Source organism: Notolepis coatsorum (genome assembly GCF_963971535.1).
Source record: "Notolepis coatsorum genome assembly, chromosome: 16".
NCBI lineage: Eukaryota > Metazoa > Chordata > Actinopteri > Aulopiformes > Paralepididae > Notolepis > Notolepis coatsorum.
Window position 1 is genome coordinate 83,313,982 of NC_140180.1, and position 19,533 is coordinate 83,333,514.

The 19,533-nt window shown below is 46.3% G+C and overlaps 1 protein-coding gene across 1 annotated transcript in view; it reads right to left on the bottom strand.

Moving 5' to 3' along the window:
- The window catches only part of ctnna1 (catenin (cadherin-associated protein), alpha 1), a 213,982-nt gene that overhangs the window by 43,023 nt on the left and 151,426 nt on the right, over positions 1–19,533 (bottom strand). The window contains exon 14 of the mRNA XM_084331643.1: positions 3,242–3,352. Within this exon, the coding sequence (XP_084187769.1) occupies positions 3,242–3,352 (111 nt within the window). The remainder of the gene's footprint in view (positions 1–3,241; positions 3,353–19,533) is intronic.

A 19,533-nucleotide genomic window follows, 5' to 3' on the forward strand; every position in this document is an offset into this window, starting at 1 on the left:
AACTCCACTTGTTGGCGTTCTCCACCAGGAGGACACAACTTAAAGGTGCTATATAGATCAGTGGTTCTCAACTGGTGGGTCGCGGGGCCGTTGTTGAGTGGGTCGCGGATGTGTGCAAAACATTTTCTTAAATGTTTCTTTATGCTGAGCTTTTATTTTGAAGGACATACGTTTCGCATGACGCAGCGCGCGTGCAGTAGCTGTTTGCTGCTAGCGTTGTCATGACAGTAACACTAACGTCGTCACATCAGTTAGCGCTCATTGATTCGTGCATTTGTAAACATGGCAAAGCGCAAATACGACACTGACTACATTAAATATGGGTTTTCTTACATTGAGGACAAAAGAGAGGGACCAAAACCTGTTGTGTGCAGTGACGTGCTAGCACATGAAAGCATGAAGCCATCAACAATGAATATTCTTCATAATACAATACTGTTCAGTATCCCCTGATAGGGTAATCTCTGCTACAGTTCAATTTAGATTCTTGAAACTTGATGAGCATCACCAGTTTAAACTTGTTTAAAAAGCATATATGCCTGTAATTCAAGATAAGTCTGCCTTTTTATTTAATACAATAAAAGTCAGCCTTTTTATTTCATATTTCATACAGTTCAATTTAGATTATTGAATCATGATGAGCATCACCAGTTTAAACTTGTTTAAAAAGCATATATTCCTGTAATTCAAGATAAATCTGCCTTCTGTAGTTCTCTGTAGCTCACTTGGTAAAGCATGGCAGTAACAATGCTGAGGTTATGGGTTCGATCCCATGGGGCTACATATACTGAAAATCTATGCACTCATGTACTGTAGGTTGCTATGGATAAAAGCGTCTGCTAAGAAGCATATATATATTATATTTTTTTCATTGGGTTTTTAGCCCTAGTTGTACCTTGCTTGTAAGATACGAGTCGTTATAATATGCTTGCAAGATACGAGTCGTTATAATAATATGCTTGTAAGATATGAGTCGTTATAAATTATGCTGGTAAGATACGAGTCGTTATGCTTGCAAGATACGAGTCGTTATAATAATATGCTTGTAAGATATGAGTCGTTATAAATTATGCTTGTAAGATACGAGTCGTTATAATATGCTTGCAAGATACGAGTAGTTATAATAATATGCTTGTAAGATATGAGTAGTTATAAATTATGCTTGTAAGATACAAGTCGTTATAATATGCTTGCAAGATACGAGTCGTTATAATAATATGCTTGTAAGATACGAGTCGTTATAAATTATGCTTGTAAGATACGAGTCGTTATAATGCTTGTAAGATATGAGTCGTTATAATAATATGCTTGTAAGATACGAGTCGTTATAAATTATGCTTGTAAGATACGAGTCGTTATTATAATATGCTTGTAAGATACGAGTCGTTATAATTATGCTTGTAAGATATGCGTTACTTGCATATTATATTATTTATATGATGACTCGGGCGGATGCGACCCTCTCTACGCCGCCACCATACCTCAAATGGATCCGCCATCAGCTCTATTTTCAATCTTTCAAAATGTTCTTATGTACCCCAGTTGCTATTGCCTGTACTTATGTGTTTCATCATTACAAGTATAATGTACATGCTTATCAACTTTATCGCCTGTTTTATTGCAACACTACTATCACCGACATCTAAGAAGGGAGATCCCCCCTTGAACGGCCCTTCTAAGGTTTCTCCCCTCCACATTGCCTGTGGTGTTCTTTTTCCTATGGCTAGGTTTTTTGTGAGTTTTTCCTTACCTTCACGTAGGGTATGTCTGGGAGTGTTGCATTGATTTAATTTATTCATTTTACATTCTATTTTGGTTTTCCTGGTGTTTTTGTCTTTGATTTATTGTGATGTTTCTTCTTGACTTGTTTAAAGAAGACGTGTCCGGCCCATGGGGACATTAACGTGTGTTGTCGGGCCTTACAAATACATTTGATTTGATTTACGAGGACTGTGCTGATATAAGTGTGTCTACAGGCCACAGTGACTGGTACATCACGTCCACTACTTTAGAACAAAACACAGCCTCTCAGAGATCAATAGTAACCTCTTACCTCACCACGGCTAAAATGTAACAGTGTATACGGCTGGTGTGACGTTCGCTCCCTGCTTACAAACATTCCATTTTAAAACTAGAGCAAAGGTTAAGGTCAAGTCCAATGGAGTGGAGTGAATTAATACGGCGTTGAGCTGAATGAGCTGCTGACTCCGCCGCAGTACAGCATGATCTAGGTCCTACAGTACAGGTGTGCAGACGTCAAGATGTAGCACACAGATGAGGGGAGGCCTCTCGTGAATCCCAGGGTCACATTAACTTCGAGGCCAAATGAACGTGGGTTGTAAATACTAATGTGTGTGTGTGAGAGAGAGAGAGAGAGAGAGAGCGAGAGAGAGATAGCGAGAGAGAGAGAGAGAGACAGAGAGAGCGAGAGAGCAAGAGAGAGAGTGAGAGAGAGAGAGAGAGACCACATTAACCTGAGTGTTTTGTTGACAAGAGCCATGGCTGAATCTTAATGCACTGTGGCAGAAATACTCAATTGTGTTCCTTCTCATCTAGAACGGTACGGCAGGGAAGGAGACATCTTATGGCTATAAAAGATAATGCATTAACAATAATTTTCCTGAAAGCATTTAATAATACCATACATATGCATTTGCAAAATGCTGCGTCAGCTTACTACGCTGATATGTGTGTGTGTGTGTGTGTGTGGGGGGGGGGGGGGGGGGGGGGGGGTTAGGCTATATTAGCAAAGAGGCAAGTTATTCAATCTACCCAAATTCCAAACATGCCAAAAGAATGCATTGCATACGAGTTCAATATGGAATATTCTACTCAATAAGTCGGTGATGTGAGGCAAGCATGTGAGTAAATGTTTAACCACTTAGTGCAAGTACTAATCTGCTCATTGGTCCATTTAGGAATCAAATCTAGTTTCCTATGTGACAGAGACCCCGGATTCTCTCTATTTGAGGGCGTTTTATGCTTTTGGTGAGAGGAAAGTATATTTTCCATTCATCCTTTCTTTTAGTGAACGTTTTCTTTCAGTAGCTTTTTTTTTCAGTAGATAAGAGAGTATCAATAGACCAGTGGTAATGCATCTATAGACCAGTGGTAATGTATCTATAGACCAGTGGTAATGTAGTGTCCATCTGTGGGTCAAGGCAGGACATGGACCAGTAGTAATGGCATTTGTTTACACCGGGGTCCAGGAGAGGACTGGGGGCTCTGGCTAACAACTCACCCGGGCACTCTGGCCGATGATAAGCTGGTCGCTGTCCGTCTGCACGCTGGTCCTGCTATGGACATCAAAGTCCTCCGTCTCAAAGTCAGAGTCGTCAAGCTCCTCTGGAGTCTGGAGGAGAGAGAGAGAGAGAGAGAGAGAGAGAGAGAGAGAGAGAGAGAGAGAGAGAGAGAAGAGGATAGAGGTGGAGTGAAAGGTAGAGATGGAGGGAGGAGAGGAGAAGACAGGTTAGAGTGTTTGTGTGTTGGCTGGGGTTGGTGTGGTGGGTAGGGGTGATACAGAGGGGTGTTAAGTGTGAGAGCCATTTGAGCACCGTTAAATAACCAGCCTGCTTATGATCTATGACAAATGCTCTGGCGCTGCCAGCTATGGCAGCATCAGATGAATGTCTTCTTCCCCACGGGCTGGTATGGGAAACTGTAAACTCTAAATTAATTTGTAAATCAAGTGTAATGTGCTGCCTGTGCATTTTGAGAAGGAAAATGGAGCTACGGGCTGGTAGGAAGCATATTGGGAGTAAAACGTTTCAATCAGAGTCCCATCTGTCGTTGCTATCTGTACGAGGAGGAGGGAGACATAAGTGGTGCTCTTATAGGGTGGACTGCTGCCTCGTCCCTGAAGCTAGCCCCTCCCCCAGTCCTGTGCTGCATGCAAAACAAGCCATGAACGCCTTTTCCCTCATAATATTAGTATGCAGTAGACATGTTGATGCAGGGCAGCAGCTGGGTAGTGTAGAGGTCCGAGCACTCGCCTGCCACCGCAGAGACCCGGGCCAACTCCCGGCAGCGGTACCTCCGGCATGTTCAGTCGTCAGAAAAGTTTGCGTGTAGGAACCCGGTGGAGATATCAGTGCTGGTTGTTGCAACAGTGACCCCTACTGGTCAGTCTGGTCAGCGGAGGGGGGTGACAGTGTGAACATCTGCATGTGTTATGCTCTTCCAGTGAAACCCAGACAGACAGTAGGGCAGCATATGGTAGTTTACACCCTCTCCAGACCGACAGTAGGGCAGCATGTGGTGGTCTACACCCTCCCCAGACCGACAGTAGGGCAGCGTGGTGGTCTACACCCTCCCCAGACCGACAGTAGGGCAGCATGTGGTGGTCTACACCCTCCCCAGACCGACAGTAGGGCAGCGTGGTGGTCTACACCCTCCCCAGACCGACACTAGGGCAGCATGCGGTGGTCTACTCTACACCCTCCCCAGACCGACACTAGGGCAGCATGTGGTGGTCTACACCCTCCCCAGACAGACAGTAGGGCAGCATGTGGTGGTCTACACCCTCCCCAGACAAGCAGTAGGGCAGCATGTGGTGGTCTACACCCTCCCCAGACAAGCAGTAGGGCAGCATGTGGTGGTCTACACCCTCCCCAGACAAGCAGTAGGGCAGCGAGATGACCAGGAATGGAATTGGCATAACGACTCAATTGGGGGATGGGAGTAAATGATACGACAAAAAGATTAAAGTGGCTATAGTGGGTCATGCTCATAGCAAAATACAAAAGTGACCGACAGGAAAAAGCATTTGGCAGCGATACGGGTGAAAGAGGGAGATGCAGCACGTAGATAGCTCTGCATTATAACGGCCATGCCACTACTTGTGCTTATCCAACTGTCTCCATGTCTCCCTTCTGTAATGGATTTGGACCCCTTGCGTCTAAACTCAGCCGAAGGTCTCTGAACAACCCCGTCCTACTTCATGGGATACAGAGATGGCCAGACCTCCGGGGGGAGAGAGGGGTGCAGTGTGAGGATACAGTGAATCACAGGCACGTCTTCCGACCACAGACCGAGCGGCGCGGCGCTGCAGAGATAACCTGTGGCTGTGGGAGGCTCAGGAATGACAGGTCTGGTCGGGCGCCTCGCAGGGGAACAAGCAGGTGGCATAGATAGCCTCAGGTTAAATAAAGTGTAGGCCTCCGTCCTTATCTTAAAAAGTCTTCTAATTGTCAGTTGCTCGAGACCAGCGGTGATATATCTTCTTCCTGTGGCATTCTGAACCCATACAAGTAGAGTGGCAGTAGAGTGGCAGTAGAGCGGCATTAGAGCAGTAGAGTGGCAGTAGAGTGGCATTAGAGCAGTAGAGTGGCAGTAGAGCGGCAGTAGAGCAGTAGAGTGGCATTAGAGTGGCAGTAGAACAGTAGAGTGGCAGTAGAGCAGTAGAGTGGCAGTAGAGCAGTAGAGTGGCATTGGAGCAGTAGAGCAGTAGAGCAGTAGAGTGGCAGTAGAGTGGCAGTAGAGCAGTAGAGTGGCATTATAGCAGTAGAGTGGCAGTAGAGTGGCAGTAGAGTGGCAGTAGAGCAGTAGAGTGGCAGTAGAGCAGTAGAGTGGCATTAGAGCAGTAGAGCAGTAGAGTGGCAGTAGAGCAGTAGAGTGGCAGTAGAGCAGTAGAGTGGCAGTAGAGCAGTAGAGTGGCATTAGAGTGGCAGTAGAGTGGCAGTAGAGCAGTAGAGTGGCATTAGAGTGGCAGTAGAGTGGCAGTAGAGCAGTAGAGTGGCAGTAGAGTGGCAGTAGAGCAGTAGAGTGGCATTAGAGTGGCAGTAGAGTGGCAGTAGAGCAGTAGAGTGGCAGTAGAGTGGCAGTAGAGCAGTAGAGTGGCAGTAGAGCAGTAGAGTGGCATTAGAGCAGTAGAGTGGCAGTAGAGTGGCAGTAGAGCAGTAGAGTGGCAGTAGAGCAGTAGAGCAGTAGAGCAGTAGAGCAGTAGAGTGGCAGTAGAGCAGTAGAGTGGCAGTAGAGCAGTAGAGTGGCATTAGAGTGGCAGTAGAGCAGTAGAGTAGTAGAGTGGCAGTAGAGCAGTAGAGTGGCATTATAGAGCAGTAGAGTGGCATTAGAGCAGTAGAGTGGCAGTAGAGCAGTAGAGCAGTAGAGTGGCAGTAGAGCAGTAGAGTGGCAGTAGAGCAGTAGAGCAGTAGAGTGGCAGTAGAGCAGTAGAGTGGCATTATAGAGCAGTAGAGTGGCATTAGAGCAGTAGAGTGGCATTAGAGCAGTAGAGCAGTAGAGTGGCAGTAGAGCAGTAGAGTGGCATTAGAGCAGTAGAGCAGTAGAGTGGCAGTAGAGCAGTAGAGCAGTAGAGCAGTAGAGCAGTAGAGCAGTAGAGCAGTAGAGCAGTAGAGCAGTAGAGTGGCAGTAGAGCAGTAGAGCAGTAGAGCAGTAGAGTGGCAGTAGAGCAGTAGAGCAGTAGAGTGGCAGTAGAGCAGTAGAGCAGTAGAGTGGCAGTAGAGCAGTAGAGCAGTAGAGCAGTAGAGCAGTAGAGTGGCAGTAGAGCAGTAGAGCAGTAGAGTGGCAGTAGAGCAGTAGAGTGGCAGTAGAGCAGTAGAGTGGCATTAGAGTGGCAGTAGAGCAGTAGAGTAGTAGAGTGGCAGTAGAGCAGTAGAGTGGCAGTAGAGCAGTAGAGTGGCATTATAGAGCAGTAGAGTGGCATTAGAGCAGTAGAGCAGTAGAGTGGCAGTAGAGCAGTAGAGTGGCATTAGAGCAGTAGAGCAGTAGAGTGGCAGTAGAGCAGTAGAGCAGTAGAGCAGTAGAGCAGTAGAGTGGCATTAGAGCAGTAGAGCAGTAGAGTGGCAGTAGAGCAGTAGAGCAGTAGAGTGGCAGTAGAGCAGTAGAGTGGCATTAGAGTGGCAGTAGAGCAGTAGAGCAGTAGAGTGGCAGTAGAGCAGTAGAGCAGTAGAGTGGCAGTAGAGCAGTAGAGTGGCAGTAGAGCAGTAGAGCAGTAGAGTGGCAGTAGAGCAGTAGAGTGGCAGTAGAGCAGTAGAGCAGTAGAGTGGCAGTAGAGCAGTAGAGTGGCAGTAGAGTGGCAGTAGAGTGGCAGTAGAGCAGTAGAGTGGCAGTAGAGTGGCAGTAGAGTGGCAGTAGAGCAGTAGATTGGCAGTAGAGCAGTAGAGTGGCAGTAGAGTGGCAGTAGAGCAGTAGATTGGCAGTAGAGCAGTAGAGTGGCAGTAGAGCAGTAGAGCAGTAGAGTGGCAGTATAGTGCAGTAGAGCAGTAGAGTGGCATTATAGCAGTAGAGTGGCAGTAGAGTGGCAGTAGAGTGGCATTAGAGCAGTAGAGCAGTAGAGTGGCAGTATAGTGCAGTAGAGCAGTAGAGTGGCATTATAGCAGTAGAGTGGCAGTAGAGCAGTAGAGTGGCATTATAGCAGTAGAGTGGCAGTAGAGCAGTAGAGTGGCATTAGAGCAGTAGAGTGGCATTAGAGCAGTAGAGCAGTAGAGCAGTAGAGCAGTAGAGTGGCAGTAGAGCAGTAGAGCAGTAGAGTGGCAGTAGAGCAGTAGAGTGGCAGTAGAGCAGTAGAGCAGTAGAGCAGTAGAGCAGTAGAGTGCAGTAGAGCAGTAGAGCAGTAGAGCAGTAGAGCAGTAGAGTGCAGTAGAGCAGTAGAGCAGTAGAGTAGTAGAGTGGCAGTAGAGCAGTAGAGCAGTAGAGTAGTAGAGTGGCAGTAGAGCAGTAGAGCAGTAGAGTGGCAGTAGAGCAGTAGAGTGGCAGTAGAGCAGTAGAGTGGCATTAGAGCAGTAGAGCAGTAGAGCAGTAGAGCAGTAGAGTGCAGTAGAGCAGTAGAGCAGTAGAGCAGTAGAGTGGCATTAGAGTGGCAGTAGAGCAGTAGAGCAGTAGAGTGCAGTAGAGCAGTAGAGCAGTAGAGTGGCATTAGAGTGGCAGTAGAGCAGTAGAGCAGTAGAGTGGCATTAGAGTGGCAGTAGAGCAGTAGAGTAGTAGAGTGGCAGTAGAGCAGTAGAGTGGCAGTAGAGCAGTAGAGTAGTAGAGTGGCAGTAGAGCAGTAGAGTGGCAGTAGAGCAGTAGAGTGGCAGTAGAGCAGTAGAGTGGCATTAGAGCAGTAGAGCAGTAGAGCAGTAGAGCAGTAGAGCAGTAGAGCAGTAGAGCAGTAGAGCAGTAGAGTGGCAGTAGAGCAGTAGAGCAGTAGAGTGGCAGTAGAGCAGTAGAGTGGCAGTAGAGCAGTAGAGTAGTAGAGTGGCAGTAGAGCAGTAGAGTGGCAGTAGAGCAGTAGAGTGGCAGTAGAGCAGTAGAGTGGCATTAGAGCAGTAGAGCAGTAGAGCAGTAGAGCAGTAGAGCAGTAGAGCAGTAGAGTGGCAGTAGAGCAGTAGAGCAGTAGAGTGGCAGTAGAGCAGTAGAGTGGCAGTAGAGCAGTAGAGTGGCAGTAGAGTGGCAGTAGAGCAGTAGAGCAGTAGAGTGGCAGTAGAGCAGTAGAGTGGCAGTAGAGCAGTAGAGTGGCAGTAGAGTGGCAGTAGAGCAGTAGAGCAGTAGAGTGGCAGTAGAGCAGTAGAGCAGTAGAGTGGCAGTAGAGCAGTAGAGTGGCAGTAGAGTGGCAGTAGAGCAGTAGAGTGGCAGTAGAGTGGCAGTAGAGCAGTAGAGCAGTAGAGTGGCAGTAGAGCAGTAGAGCAGTAGAGTGGCAGTAGAGCAGTAGAGTGGCAGTAGAGCAGTAGAGCAGTAGAGTGGCAGTAGAGCAGTAGAGTGGCAGTAGAGTGGCAGTAGAGCAGTAGAGCAGTAGAGTGGCAGTAGAGCAGTAGAGCAGTAGAGTGGCAGTAGAGCAGTAGAGTGGCAGTAGAGCAGTAGAGCAGTAGAGTGGCAGTAGAGCAGTATAGTGGCAGTAGAGCAGTAGAGCAGTAGAGTGGCAGTAGAGCAGTAGAGTGGCAGTAGAGCAGTAGAGCAGTAGAGTGGCAGTAGAGCAGTAGAGTGGCAGTAGAGCAGTAGAGTGGCAGTAGAGCAGTAGAGTGGCAGTAGAGTGGCAGTAGAGTGGCAGTAGAGCAGTAGAGTGGCAGTAGAGTGGCAGTAGAGCAGTAGATTGGCAGTAGAGCAGTAGAGTGGCAGTAGAGTGGCAGTAGAGCAGTAGATTGGCAGTAGAGCAGTAGAGTGGCAGTAGAGTGGCAGTAGAGCAGTAGATTGGCAGTAGAGCAGTAGAGTGGCAGTAGAGCAGTAGAGTGGCAGTAGAGTGGCAGTAGAGTGGCATTAGAGCAGTAGAGCAGTAGAGCAGTAGAGCAGTAGAGCAGTAGAGCAGTAGAGTGGCAGTAGAGCAGTAGAGCAGTAGAGTGGCAGTAGAGCAGTAGAGTGGCAGTAGAGCAGTAGAGCAGTAGAGTGGCAGTAGAGCAGTAGAGTGGCAGTAGAGTGGCAGTAGAGCAGTAGAGTGGCAGTAGAGCAGTAGAGCAGTAGAGTGGCAGTAGAGCAGTAGAGTGGCAGTAGAGCAGTAGAGCAGTAGAGTGGCAGTAGAGCAGTATAGTGGCAGTAGAGCAGTAGAGCAGTAGAGTGGCAGTAGAGCAGTAGAGTGGCAGTAGAGCAGTAGAGCAGTAGAGTGGCAGTAGAGCAGTAGAGTGGCAGTAGAGTGGCAGTAGAGTGGCAGTAGAGCAGTAGAGTGGCAGTAGAGTGGCAGTAGAGTGGCAGTAGAGCAGTAGATTGGCAGTAGAGCAGTAGAGTGGCAGTAGAGTGGCAGTAGAGCAGTAGATTGGCAGTAGAGCAGTAGAGTGGCAGTAGAGTGGCAGTAGAGTGGCATTAGAGCAGTAGAGCAGTAGAGTGGCAGTAGAGTGCAGTAGAGTGGCATTAGAGCAGTAGAGCAGTAGAGTGGCAGTAGAGTGCAGTAGAGCAGTAGAGTGGCATTATAGCAGTAGAGTGGCAGTAGAGCAGTAGAGTGGCATTATAGCAGTAGAGTGGCAGTAGAGCAGTAGAGTGGCATTAGAGCAGTAGAGCAGTAGAGTGGCATTAGAGCAGTAGAGTGGCATTAGAGCAGTAGAGCAGTAGAGCAGTAGAGCAGTAGAGTGGCAGTAGAGCAGTAGAGCATTAGAGTGGCAGTAGAGCAGTAGAGTAGTAGAGTGGCAGTAGAGCAGTAGAGTGGCAGTAGAGCAGTAGAGTGGCATTAGAGCAGTAGAGCAGTAGAGCAGTAGAGCAGTAGAGTGCAGTAGAGCAGTAGAGCAGTAGAGCAGTAGAGCAGTAGAGTGCAGTAGAGCAGTAGAGCAGTAGAGTAGTAGAGTGGCAGTAGAGCAGTAGAGCAGTAGAGTAGTAGAGTGGCAGTAGAGCAGTAGAGCATTAGAGTGGCAGTAGAGCAGTAGAGTAGTAGAGTGGCAGTAGAGCAGTAGAGTGGCAGTAGAGCAGTAGAGTGGCATTAGAGCAGTAGAGCAGTAGAGCAGTAGAGCAGTAGAGTGCAGTAGAGCAGTAGAGCAGTAGAGCAGTAGAGTGGCATTAGAGTGGCAGTAGAGCAGTAGAGCAGTAGAGTGCAGTAGAGCAGTAGAGCAGTAGAGCAGTAGAGCAGTAGAGTGGCATTAGAGTGGCAGTAGAGCAGTAGAGTAGTAGAGTGGCAGTAGAGCAGTAGAGTGGCAGTAGAGCAGTAGAGTAGTAGAGTGGCAGTAGAGCAGTAGAGTGGCAGTAGAGCAGTAGAGTGGCAGTAGAGCAGTAGAGTGGCATTAGAGCAGTAGAGCAGTAGAGCAGTAGAGCAGTAGAGCAGTAGAGCAGTAGAGCAGTATAGTGGCAGTAGAGCAGTAGAGCAGTAGAGTGGCAGTAGAGCAGTAGAGCAGTAGAGTGGCAGTAGAGCAGTAGAGTGGCAGTAGAGCAGTAGAGTAGTAGAGTGGCAGTAGAGCAGTAGAGTGGCAGTAGAGCAGTAGAGTGGCAGTAGAGCAGTAGAGTGGCATTAGAGCAGTAGAGCAGTAGAGCAGTAGAGCAGTAGAGCAGTAGAGCAGTAGAGCAGTAGAGTGGCAGTAGAGCAGTAGAGCAGTAGAGTGGCAGTAGAGCAGTAGAGTGGCAGTAGAGCAGTAGAGCAGTAGAGTGGCAGTAGAGCAGTAGAGTGGCAGTAGAGCAGTAGAGCAGTAGAGCAGTAGAGCAGTAGAGTGGCAGTAGAGCAGTAGAGTGGCAGTAGAGCAGTAGAGCAGTAGAGTAGTAGAGCAGTAGAGTGGCAGTAGAGCAGTAGAGTGGCAGTAGAGCAGTAGAGTGGCAGTAGAGTGGCAGTAGAGCAGTAGATTGGCAGTAGAGCAGTAGAGTGGCAGTAGAGCAGTAGAGTGGCAGTAGAGCAGTAGTGGCATTAGAGCAGTAGAGTGGCAGTAGAGTGGCAGTAGAGCAGTAGAGTGGCAGTAGAGCAGTAGAGCAGTAGAGTGGCAGTAGAGTGGCAGTAGAGTGGCATTAGAGCAGTAGAGCAGTAGAGCAGTAGAGTGGCAGTAGAGTGCAGTAGAGCAGTAGAGTGGCATTATAGCAGTAGAGTGGCAGTAGAGCAGTAGAGTGGCATTATAGCAGTAGAGTGGCAGTAGAGCAGTAGAGTGGCATTAGAGCAGTAGAGCAGTAGAGTGGCAGTAGAGCAGTAGAGTGGCATTAGAGCAGTAGAGTGGCAGTAGAGCAGTAGAGTGGCATTAGAGCAGTAGAGTGGCATTATAGCAGTAGAGTGGCATTATAGCAGTAGAGTGGCATTATAGCAGTAGAGTGGCAGTAGAGCAGTAGAGTGGCATTAGAGCAGTAGAGCAGTAGAGTGGCAGTAGAGCAGTAGAGTGGCATTAGAGCAGTAGAGTGGCAGTAGAGCAGTAGAGTGGCATTAGAGCAGTAGAGTGGCAGTAGAGTGGCAGTAGAGCAGTGGTTTTAATCACCTTGGGCTTGTTACGTGAACCAAGGCAGCTACAGCTCCCCCACTCCATTATATTAATTAATTAATTCAATCATTATTTAATCTTGAAAGATCAGTGAGAGCAAGCTCTTGTTTACAATGACGTTAACTCAATGGCTGCCAACAACGAGTATACTCGTTATTAGGGATGGGTACCTTTCACATTTGAACCGATACGGTACCGGTACCTGTGAATCGATACCGGTACCCAACGGTACCTTTTTTCGGTACTTTAGTCTCAAATTTTAATTTACCTACCTCAGTCGTAAAAAAAAATCCAAACTTCAAATAACTACAATTTCGACCGTTTTCGGCTTGCCATTGCTCTGACTGCTTTGTTGTTGAATCAAGTCAAATCCTAGGTAAGCGTATATTGTGCGTGTGAACGTTGACATGAAAAGAAAAAAAGTAAAAAAATTAAATTAAATTAAAATAAGATTTTTTTTTTGGTATCTCACTTGAATCGATACTCGGTAGTACCGGCGTGTTTCGGTTCGGTACCTTAAAAGTACCGAATTCGGTACCCATCCCTACTCGTTATAGCCCGCCAATCGAATAACGGCAAGAACGAGTATACTCGTTATTGGATCGTTATTTCTTTTATTCGCCATTTCCATTCATAAATCATCCAGGCATGCTGTGGTACTGTCTACTGTGTGGCAATGTGTCTGAGATCGCAACGGTCCGATACCACCGCCTGGTGGTATGCGGCCGATGTCGCACTTCCTTTCTGACTCTGTATGTGGCTGTGCGTCATTGAAAGTTGGGCGGAGTTTTCTTGTAACGTGGATCAAGATCTTCACTCGATCGCATTGAATCGCTTTCAGGACGCCGGATTCGTTATGCCCGTGGGCCAAATGGACATACGATCTAGCAGATGGCAATCAAATAATTGGAATATTCTTTTTGGATTATCATCGGCCACAGGTAAGAGCAATTTAACGTCCATTTCAGCTTGGTTGTCCATTGTTTTCATAGCCATCGTCCTGATCAACGTATGCTGTTGTAGGGCTGGGCGATATGACGATATTATATAAATATCGGGTACAGTTCATTAACGATACACTTTTTCAACGTATCGTGGATATCGTGATGTTTTGCCCAAGAGGATTGTGTCGCGTCAATCTGTCCACACGTTACTCGTTCATATCTCAGCCCGTGCTGAGATATGCCCATTCCGCGGTCTGTTAATAAAGTTTTCAATCAGACAGATGTATGGAAAGGCTTTTATTATAACATTCGTTGTAGTAAAATCATTATGCCTCATTTAGTCATCCTGTTTAGCACTGGTCTCCTACTCGACGGCCGCGGGGAGCTAACGTTAGTAGCCTTGTTGACGTTGTTCAGCCACAGGACATTCAGGAAGTAAAAAGCTAGGAGCTTGCCGATTGGTGCTAAGAACAGCAGGGCGGGTGCAAGCGCTGTGACGTAATTGGCAGACTCGACTGTCAATCAAAATTATATGTTTCCGTCAGAATGAATGAGTGAAGACTTTGTTAAAGGGTTGCAGAATGGGTACAATACAGTACAGGAGGATGAAGACCAGAAAAAGACTTTCGACTTTTTTACATAAGGGTCCTCCATTTTCAATTCATCAAAACATTTAGAGACATACATATATACAGTAGTTTCATTAAAATGCTATTGATTGATTGATTGATTGATTGATTTAAAACTTTATTAACATATTGCAGAATGGGTACAGTACAGCTCAATACATACAATTGTTAAGGGGATGCAGACCAGAGAAAGACTTTAGTCTTGTTTACATCAGGGTCCCCCATTTTCAATGCATCATATTTCATATCTAAATCATATAATATCTCATTGCTAAATATATGCAATATATAATCTAAATCTAATATATAATATAAAAATGCTAAATGCATGGGTATTTTATTTTGTCTTTAATGTTAGCTTGCAAAATCAAATACTGTCTTGGTAAGCCTCATAATGAATTGTTTGGGGTAAAAAAGAAAAACATCGTGATGTGTATCGTGTATCGCCGAAAGGTCAGAAAATATCGTGATATCATATTTAGGCCATATCGCCCAGCCCTATGCTGTTGTACTAACGAATGCCGTTATTGACAATCAATTAATCAGAAATGACCCCCCCCCCCCTTCCTTCATGCATGATGGGACATAATATACCGATCATATGCATTTGAATTTTTTATTGTAGCGTGTATAGGGACGAAATGCCAATGGATTAAGTATAATATGCGTTGTGGGCTATTACTAGCCTTCCAGGAATTACCCCAGACCACTCTAAAACCATACTTATATTCACCACGGTATAAAACGAGAATGTATGGATGGAAAAAATATTCCTTTTTCACATCTTGAACGAAAATGGGCCATAGTATTGCATATATAGCTATAATATTTAAATAGTTATAGCCCTGCAAACAAGGTGAGCGACTCCCACCGTTTACAGCGGTGGCGGTAGCTACTACAGGATGAGGATAATAGCTGGCAGTCAATGAAGAAGTGACAGCCCTAGTGTGAACACAATATAGAATACAGTCAACAAATTAAACAATTTCAATGAATTAAAACAACTACAGACTTAGGTGAAATGGTTACCTATTATAGATATAACTGACCAATGGACAGTACTAGTGAGTCTTAAGAGTGCATTGCAAAACATTCCACGTGTCGGGGGCACAGAAGCTAAAAGCAGATTTTCCTAATTGAGTGCAAACTCTGGGGACCTTAAGAGCAAAAACCAACCACCAGAGCGAGCGTGATAAGGTCCAGAGTTCCTGTCGTCGGCAGCTCCCGCGTGAGTCTGTGACAGACGGGTCTCGTTTGATGTCCGGGAGGCATGTCCTCCGGTGACGTCCCCTCGGGGCGGTGAGGGGCCTGTCCCGCTTGTCACGTACCCGGAGGACGTCCCAACGAGGGCTGCCAGTGCTCCACTTACAGAGGTTAAAGACTCTGTCCATCTTAAGTAGCCCCAACCACACACACTGTCTGTTCCAATTCAAGAGTAGCCCACTGTGAGTGAGTGAGAGAAGTGTGTGTGTGTGTATGTGTATGTGTATGTGTGTGTGTGTGTGTGTGTGTGTGTGTGTGTGTGTGTGTGTGTGTGTGTGTGTGTGTGTGTGTGTCCAGACGTGCCCTCTGGAGCCGTTTGTCTGCTGATCTGCAGGCCTTGATATTCCGTCAGTCTCGGGGAGCTGGACGTGGCCACACTGGTGTCGAATGCCAATTCAGTGAGGCCGGCTGAATTTGAGTCTCTAGATAAAAGTTAATGTTTCCTTTACACCTTCCACGCTCAATTTCAAATACTTCAATAGGGTTGGAAAATAACTGTGGAGTTGATAAGAAACGTGAGTTTCAAATCTGCTCATTCATTCCGTCGTGCACCTCGTGTGACTGAACCGCACTGAGGATTTTAACGGGTTGTAAAAAGCTCTACTTAGCTCTGCCAGGACCTGTGTGATCGAATGTCATATCACTGGTTACATTGTTGCTGTTGTGATCTAATGTGATATGACTGGTAGAATAACAAGATGCTGCTATACTGATAATAATCACACATCAAATTTAAAGCAATTGTTTTTTTTTGGGAATTTTTCTGAATTTATTTTCAAGATGAATAATAGAAATGGGTCTAAGGCTTGTAAAGTGATTAGACACAGAACAGCAGAAGCCGGGCTGCCCCGCAGAGGGACCTGAGGAAACCAAACTAATGATGACGCTAACAACGCCAAGAGGCTTTTTGTCCACATTAATTGTGCCGTATGAAAAAAACTGTCCATTAAAAAAACTCACAACGAAGTACAAATATGTAGACGAGCCATGGAATCGAGAGAAATTATTATATAGGATATTCTTCTTTTTTTTATAATTTCTTTTTTAACGCAACAAAAAGCATACAACTAATATGATTTGATGGAATTAATTTGAACATTTCATGTAGTGAGAATCCTCTATTATACCGTCCTCTCACCCATCTCCCCATCTGCAGCCCAGTGCCTTTTCATAATCACAAACTCCTCCAAAAGAAACCACTTCAGATAGAGGTTGAGAGGTAAAGAGCTCTCCCTTCAGAACAGAAAGCCAGTCAAGTCCGTACACAGACAAAAATGACAAGGACATTAATTTCTGGTGAAACAAGGTCACAGTCCTCCTTTTATTAATAATGGTGGAATACTCCCCTCTGGCAGGTTATGTGTCGTAAAGATTTAGTTTGGATAGATTTGAGATTTTATCGAGTCCTGCCGTGTTGCAGCTCTCTCTCTCATCAGACAGCCCTCTCTCTCTCACCAGACCACCCTCTCACCAGGCAGGACTGAGACGCTCTATCACCAGACGGGACTGAGACCCTCTCTCACCAGACAGGACTGAGACCCTCTCTCACCAGACAGGACTGAGACCCTCTCTCACCAGACAGGACTGAGACCCTCTCTCACCAGACAGGACTGAGACCCTCTCTCACCAGACAGGACTGAGACCCTCTCTCACCAGACAGGACTGAGACCCTCTCTCACCAGACAGGACTGAGGCCCTCTCTCACCAGGACTGAGACCCTCTCTCACCAGACAGGACTGAGACCCTCTCTCACCAGACAGGACTGAGACCCTCTCTCACCAGACAGGACTGAGACCCTCTCTCACCAGACAGGACTGAGGCCCTCTCTCACCAGGACTGAGACCCTCTCTCACCAGGCAGCTCTCTCTCACCAGGCAGCTCTCTCTCTCACCAGGCAGCTCTCTCTCTCACCAGGCAGCTCTCTCTCTCTCACCAGGCAGGACTGAGACCCTCTCTCACCAGGACTGAGACCCTCTCTCACCAGGCAGCTCTCTCTCACCAGGCAGCTCTCTCTCTCACCAGGCAGCTCTCTCTCTCACCAGGCAGCTCTCTCTCTCACCAGGCAGGACTGAGACCCTCTCTCACCAGGCAGTGAATTGTGAATGTCCTACTTAAATCTTAAACACTTTGTACATGTTTGTAATTAAATCTACAAACACAAATGTCAAGGCACATTACTTTAAGCATAATAACATTAATCTGGGGCACTGGAAAGCCAGACTGCTAAAACGGTTGACTGCAGTCCCCATTTTGAACTTCAACATGTCATTACATTATGTTTTTGTTCATACAATCAAATTATAGTTAGAACATGTTTGAACAAGGGCGGTTAGGTGGTCGAGCGGAGATTGCGTTCGTCACCAGCCCCGGAGCTGTGAGCTTGATTCGCCTGTTCGAATCCAGCTCACAGCTCCGGGGTTGTCACCAGCTTGGCTGGCCGTCTGCACTGATACAATTGGCTGTATCAGAGGGTGGGAGAAGCTGGCGGGGTGGGTCCGGGTCGTTGTAAACAGCGACTCCTACAGTTCGGTCGGGGCGCCTGCTAAGCGCGGATTGGACGTGAGGGGGATAGTGTGGTCCTCCCACACGCTACGCCCTCTCAATGAGAATCCGCGCTGCCAGGTGAAAAGAAGCGGTGATTGGCTGGACGTGTGTCGGAGGAAGCACGTGGTAGCCTCCACTCTCCCAGATGATCTGACTGTGGGGGGTAAGTGCGCAGCGACCAGGAAGGGACTGGGAATTGGCATACGACTAACATTGGGATGGGAGAAAATCGGAGGAAAATGGAGGAAAAAAAAAAAAAAAAAAAAAAGAACATGTTTGAACATGGCATTTGTGTTTAGTAACAAGTCCCCAAAACAATTTTGCACTTCCCCAGCCTCCAAAATCATGTGTCGTACCAATGAGAGCTGGGAGACATCACAGGCTGTATTGATGAGAACTGGAAGATATCACGCACTGTACTCGTGATCTTTTAAACCAGAAACTGCATTTTGTCTGCCTGTGGCTACAGCTCCATCTCTCACTCACGCAAGCTCACCACTGAAAACTACCCAAGCCAAATCGATGACATTAATAATTGTTTTGAGATAGTCTGCGGTTATGAACAGGCACTGCGCTGCCGAAGGAGGAGCGGCAAAGGCACATTATATCAGAGAGAGCTACGATTACGTAAAAAGTCCCAACTTTATTGGACCAAACTTTATCCCAACTAGATTTTTGGAAGAAGTGACAGCCCTAGTGTGATACATGCACAACAGCGGGTAACAATATTAGCCACCCAGCAGCAAACACGAGTCAGCCTCGCCTGACAGCCGCACAGAGCCTGTTGGAATTGCACTAGTTAGCTGCTGAAGCCCCAGGGCTCCTTCCTGCTGAATATTAACACGGAGCCTGTGGTGGTTTACCTCTCACACCTGATCCTGGAGTCAGAGAGGAGATCGAGGGGGACTGTGTGAAGCTTTTTGGAATGTGCTCAAATATCTGGGATCAACATTGATCTGCACTCAGTCTCCGCGAGATTGGACCACAGACAGATTTATAAGTAGCGAGGCTTCTCATAAATCCGATGCTAAGTTAAACCAACACACATACCCACAGCCAGGTAGCATCCATCCACCCCCCACCCCCACCCGGGCCCCTGTGTTAACGGCTTAATCAATCTGGATAACAAGAGTGGAGCGGGGCAGAGGGGAAATTGAATATAGTTCTCTGGCTCTCACTCCAACTTAAGAATGCTAATTAAAAACCTCCACCTTAAATCAATTACTTATTATAATGCAAATACGGCATAATGGTTCCTCTCTCATTTGGTGTTTGCCTCACGTCTGAGCAGCATTATTAATGAGCCCAAGCCGAGTTGTGAATGCCATTGTCTGCACACAACGCATTGTCAAGGATAATGGCTCCACTCCAATAGATTAAAGGAGGTGAAAATAATGGAAGATGACATAATACAACAAACTAACATACTGTCACAGGTAAATGGTAAAAAAAAATTGCTTTTCATTTATCTATTTATTTAACTGTATTAAACAATATAAAACGAATTGGCCATAATTGACTGAGCTGAGGTTGATCACACGATGTACTCGAGTACTCGTGGAGGAAAACGCTGTACAAAATAAACGTCTTTTCCGGTGTTTTAGACTTTTATTTTGAAGTCCACCGACCGGAGCTTTTCCGGTGTTTTAGACTTATTTTGAAGCCCGCCGACCGGAGCGGAAGTATTGTTGTTATTATCCTAGCTGCCTAGCAGAACGTATTGACAACAACTTGTCTCGTCGGTTCTGTGTTTTTGAGCTAATGATAAAACAAATGTTGATTGTTGGTGAACAACTAACTTTAGGTTAGTTTTAACGTTAGCTACTAACGTTAGATGCAGCTACTACAGGCAATAAACGATGAGGAGGAAGCGTCAAAGCCGTATAGAATAGCCCTGTGTGCGTACTAGGGATGGGTACCTTTCACATTTGAACCGATATCGGTACCGGTACCTGTGAATCGATACCGGTACCTAACGGTACCTTTTTTTTGGTACTTTAGTCTCAAGAAATTTTATTTACCTACCTCAGTCGTAAAAAAAAATCCAAACTTTAAATAACTACAATTTCGACAGTTTTCAGCTTGTCATTGCTCCGACTGCTTTGTTGTTGAATCAAGTCAAATACTAGGTAAGCATATATTGTGCGTGTGAACGTTGACATGAAAAGAAAAAAAGTTAAAAAAAAAAAAAAAAAAAGTAAAAAAAAAAAATGAATAAAATCTTTTTTTTATTTTTTTTTTCCGGTTTCTCACTTGATTCGATACTCGGTAGTACCGACGTGTTTCGGTTCGGTACCTCAAAAGTACCGAATTCGGTACCCATCCCTAGTGCGTACTTAGGCACGACTCGAAACT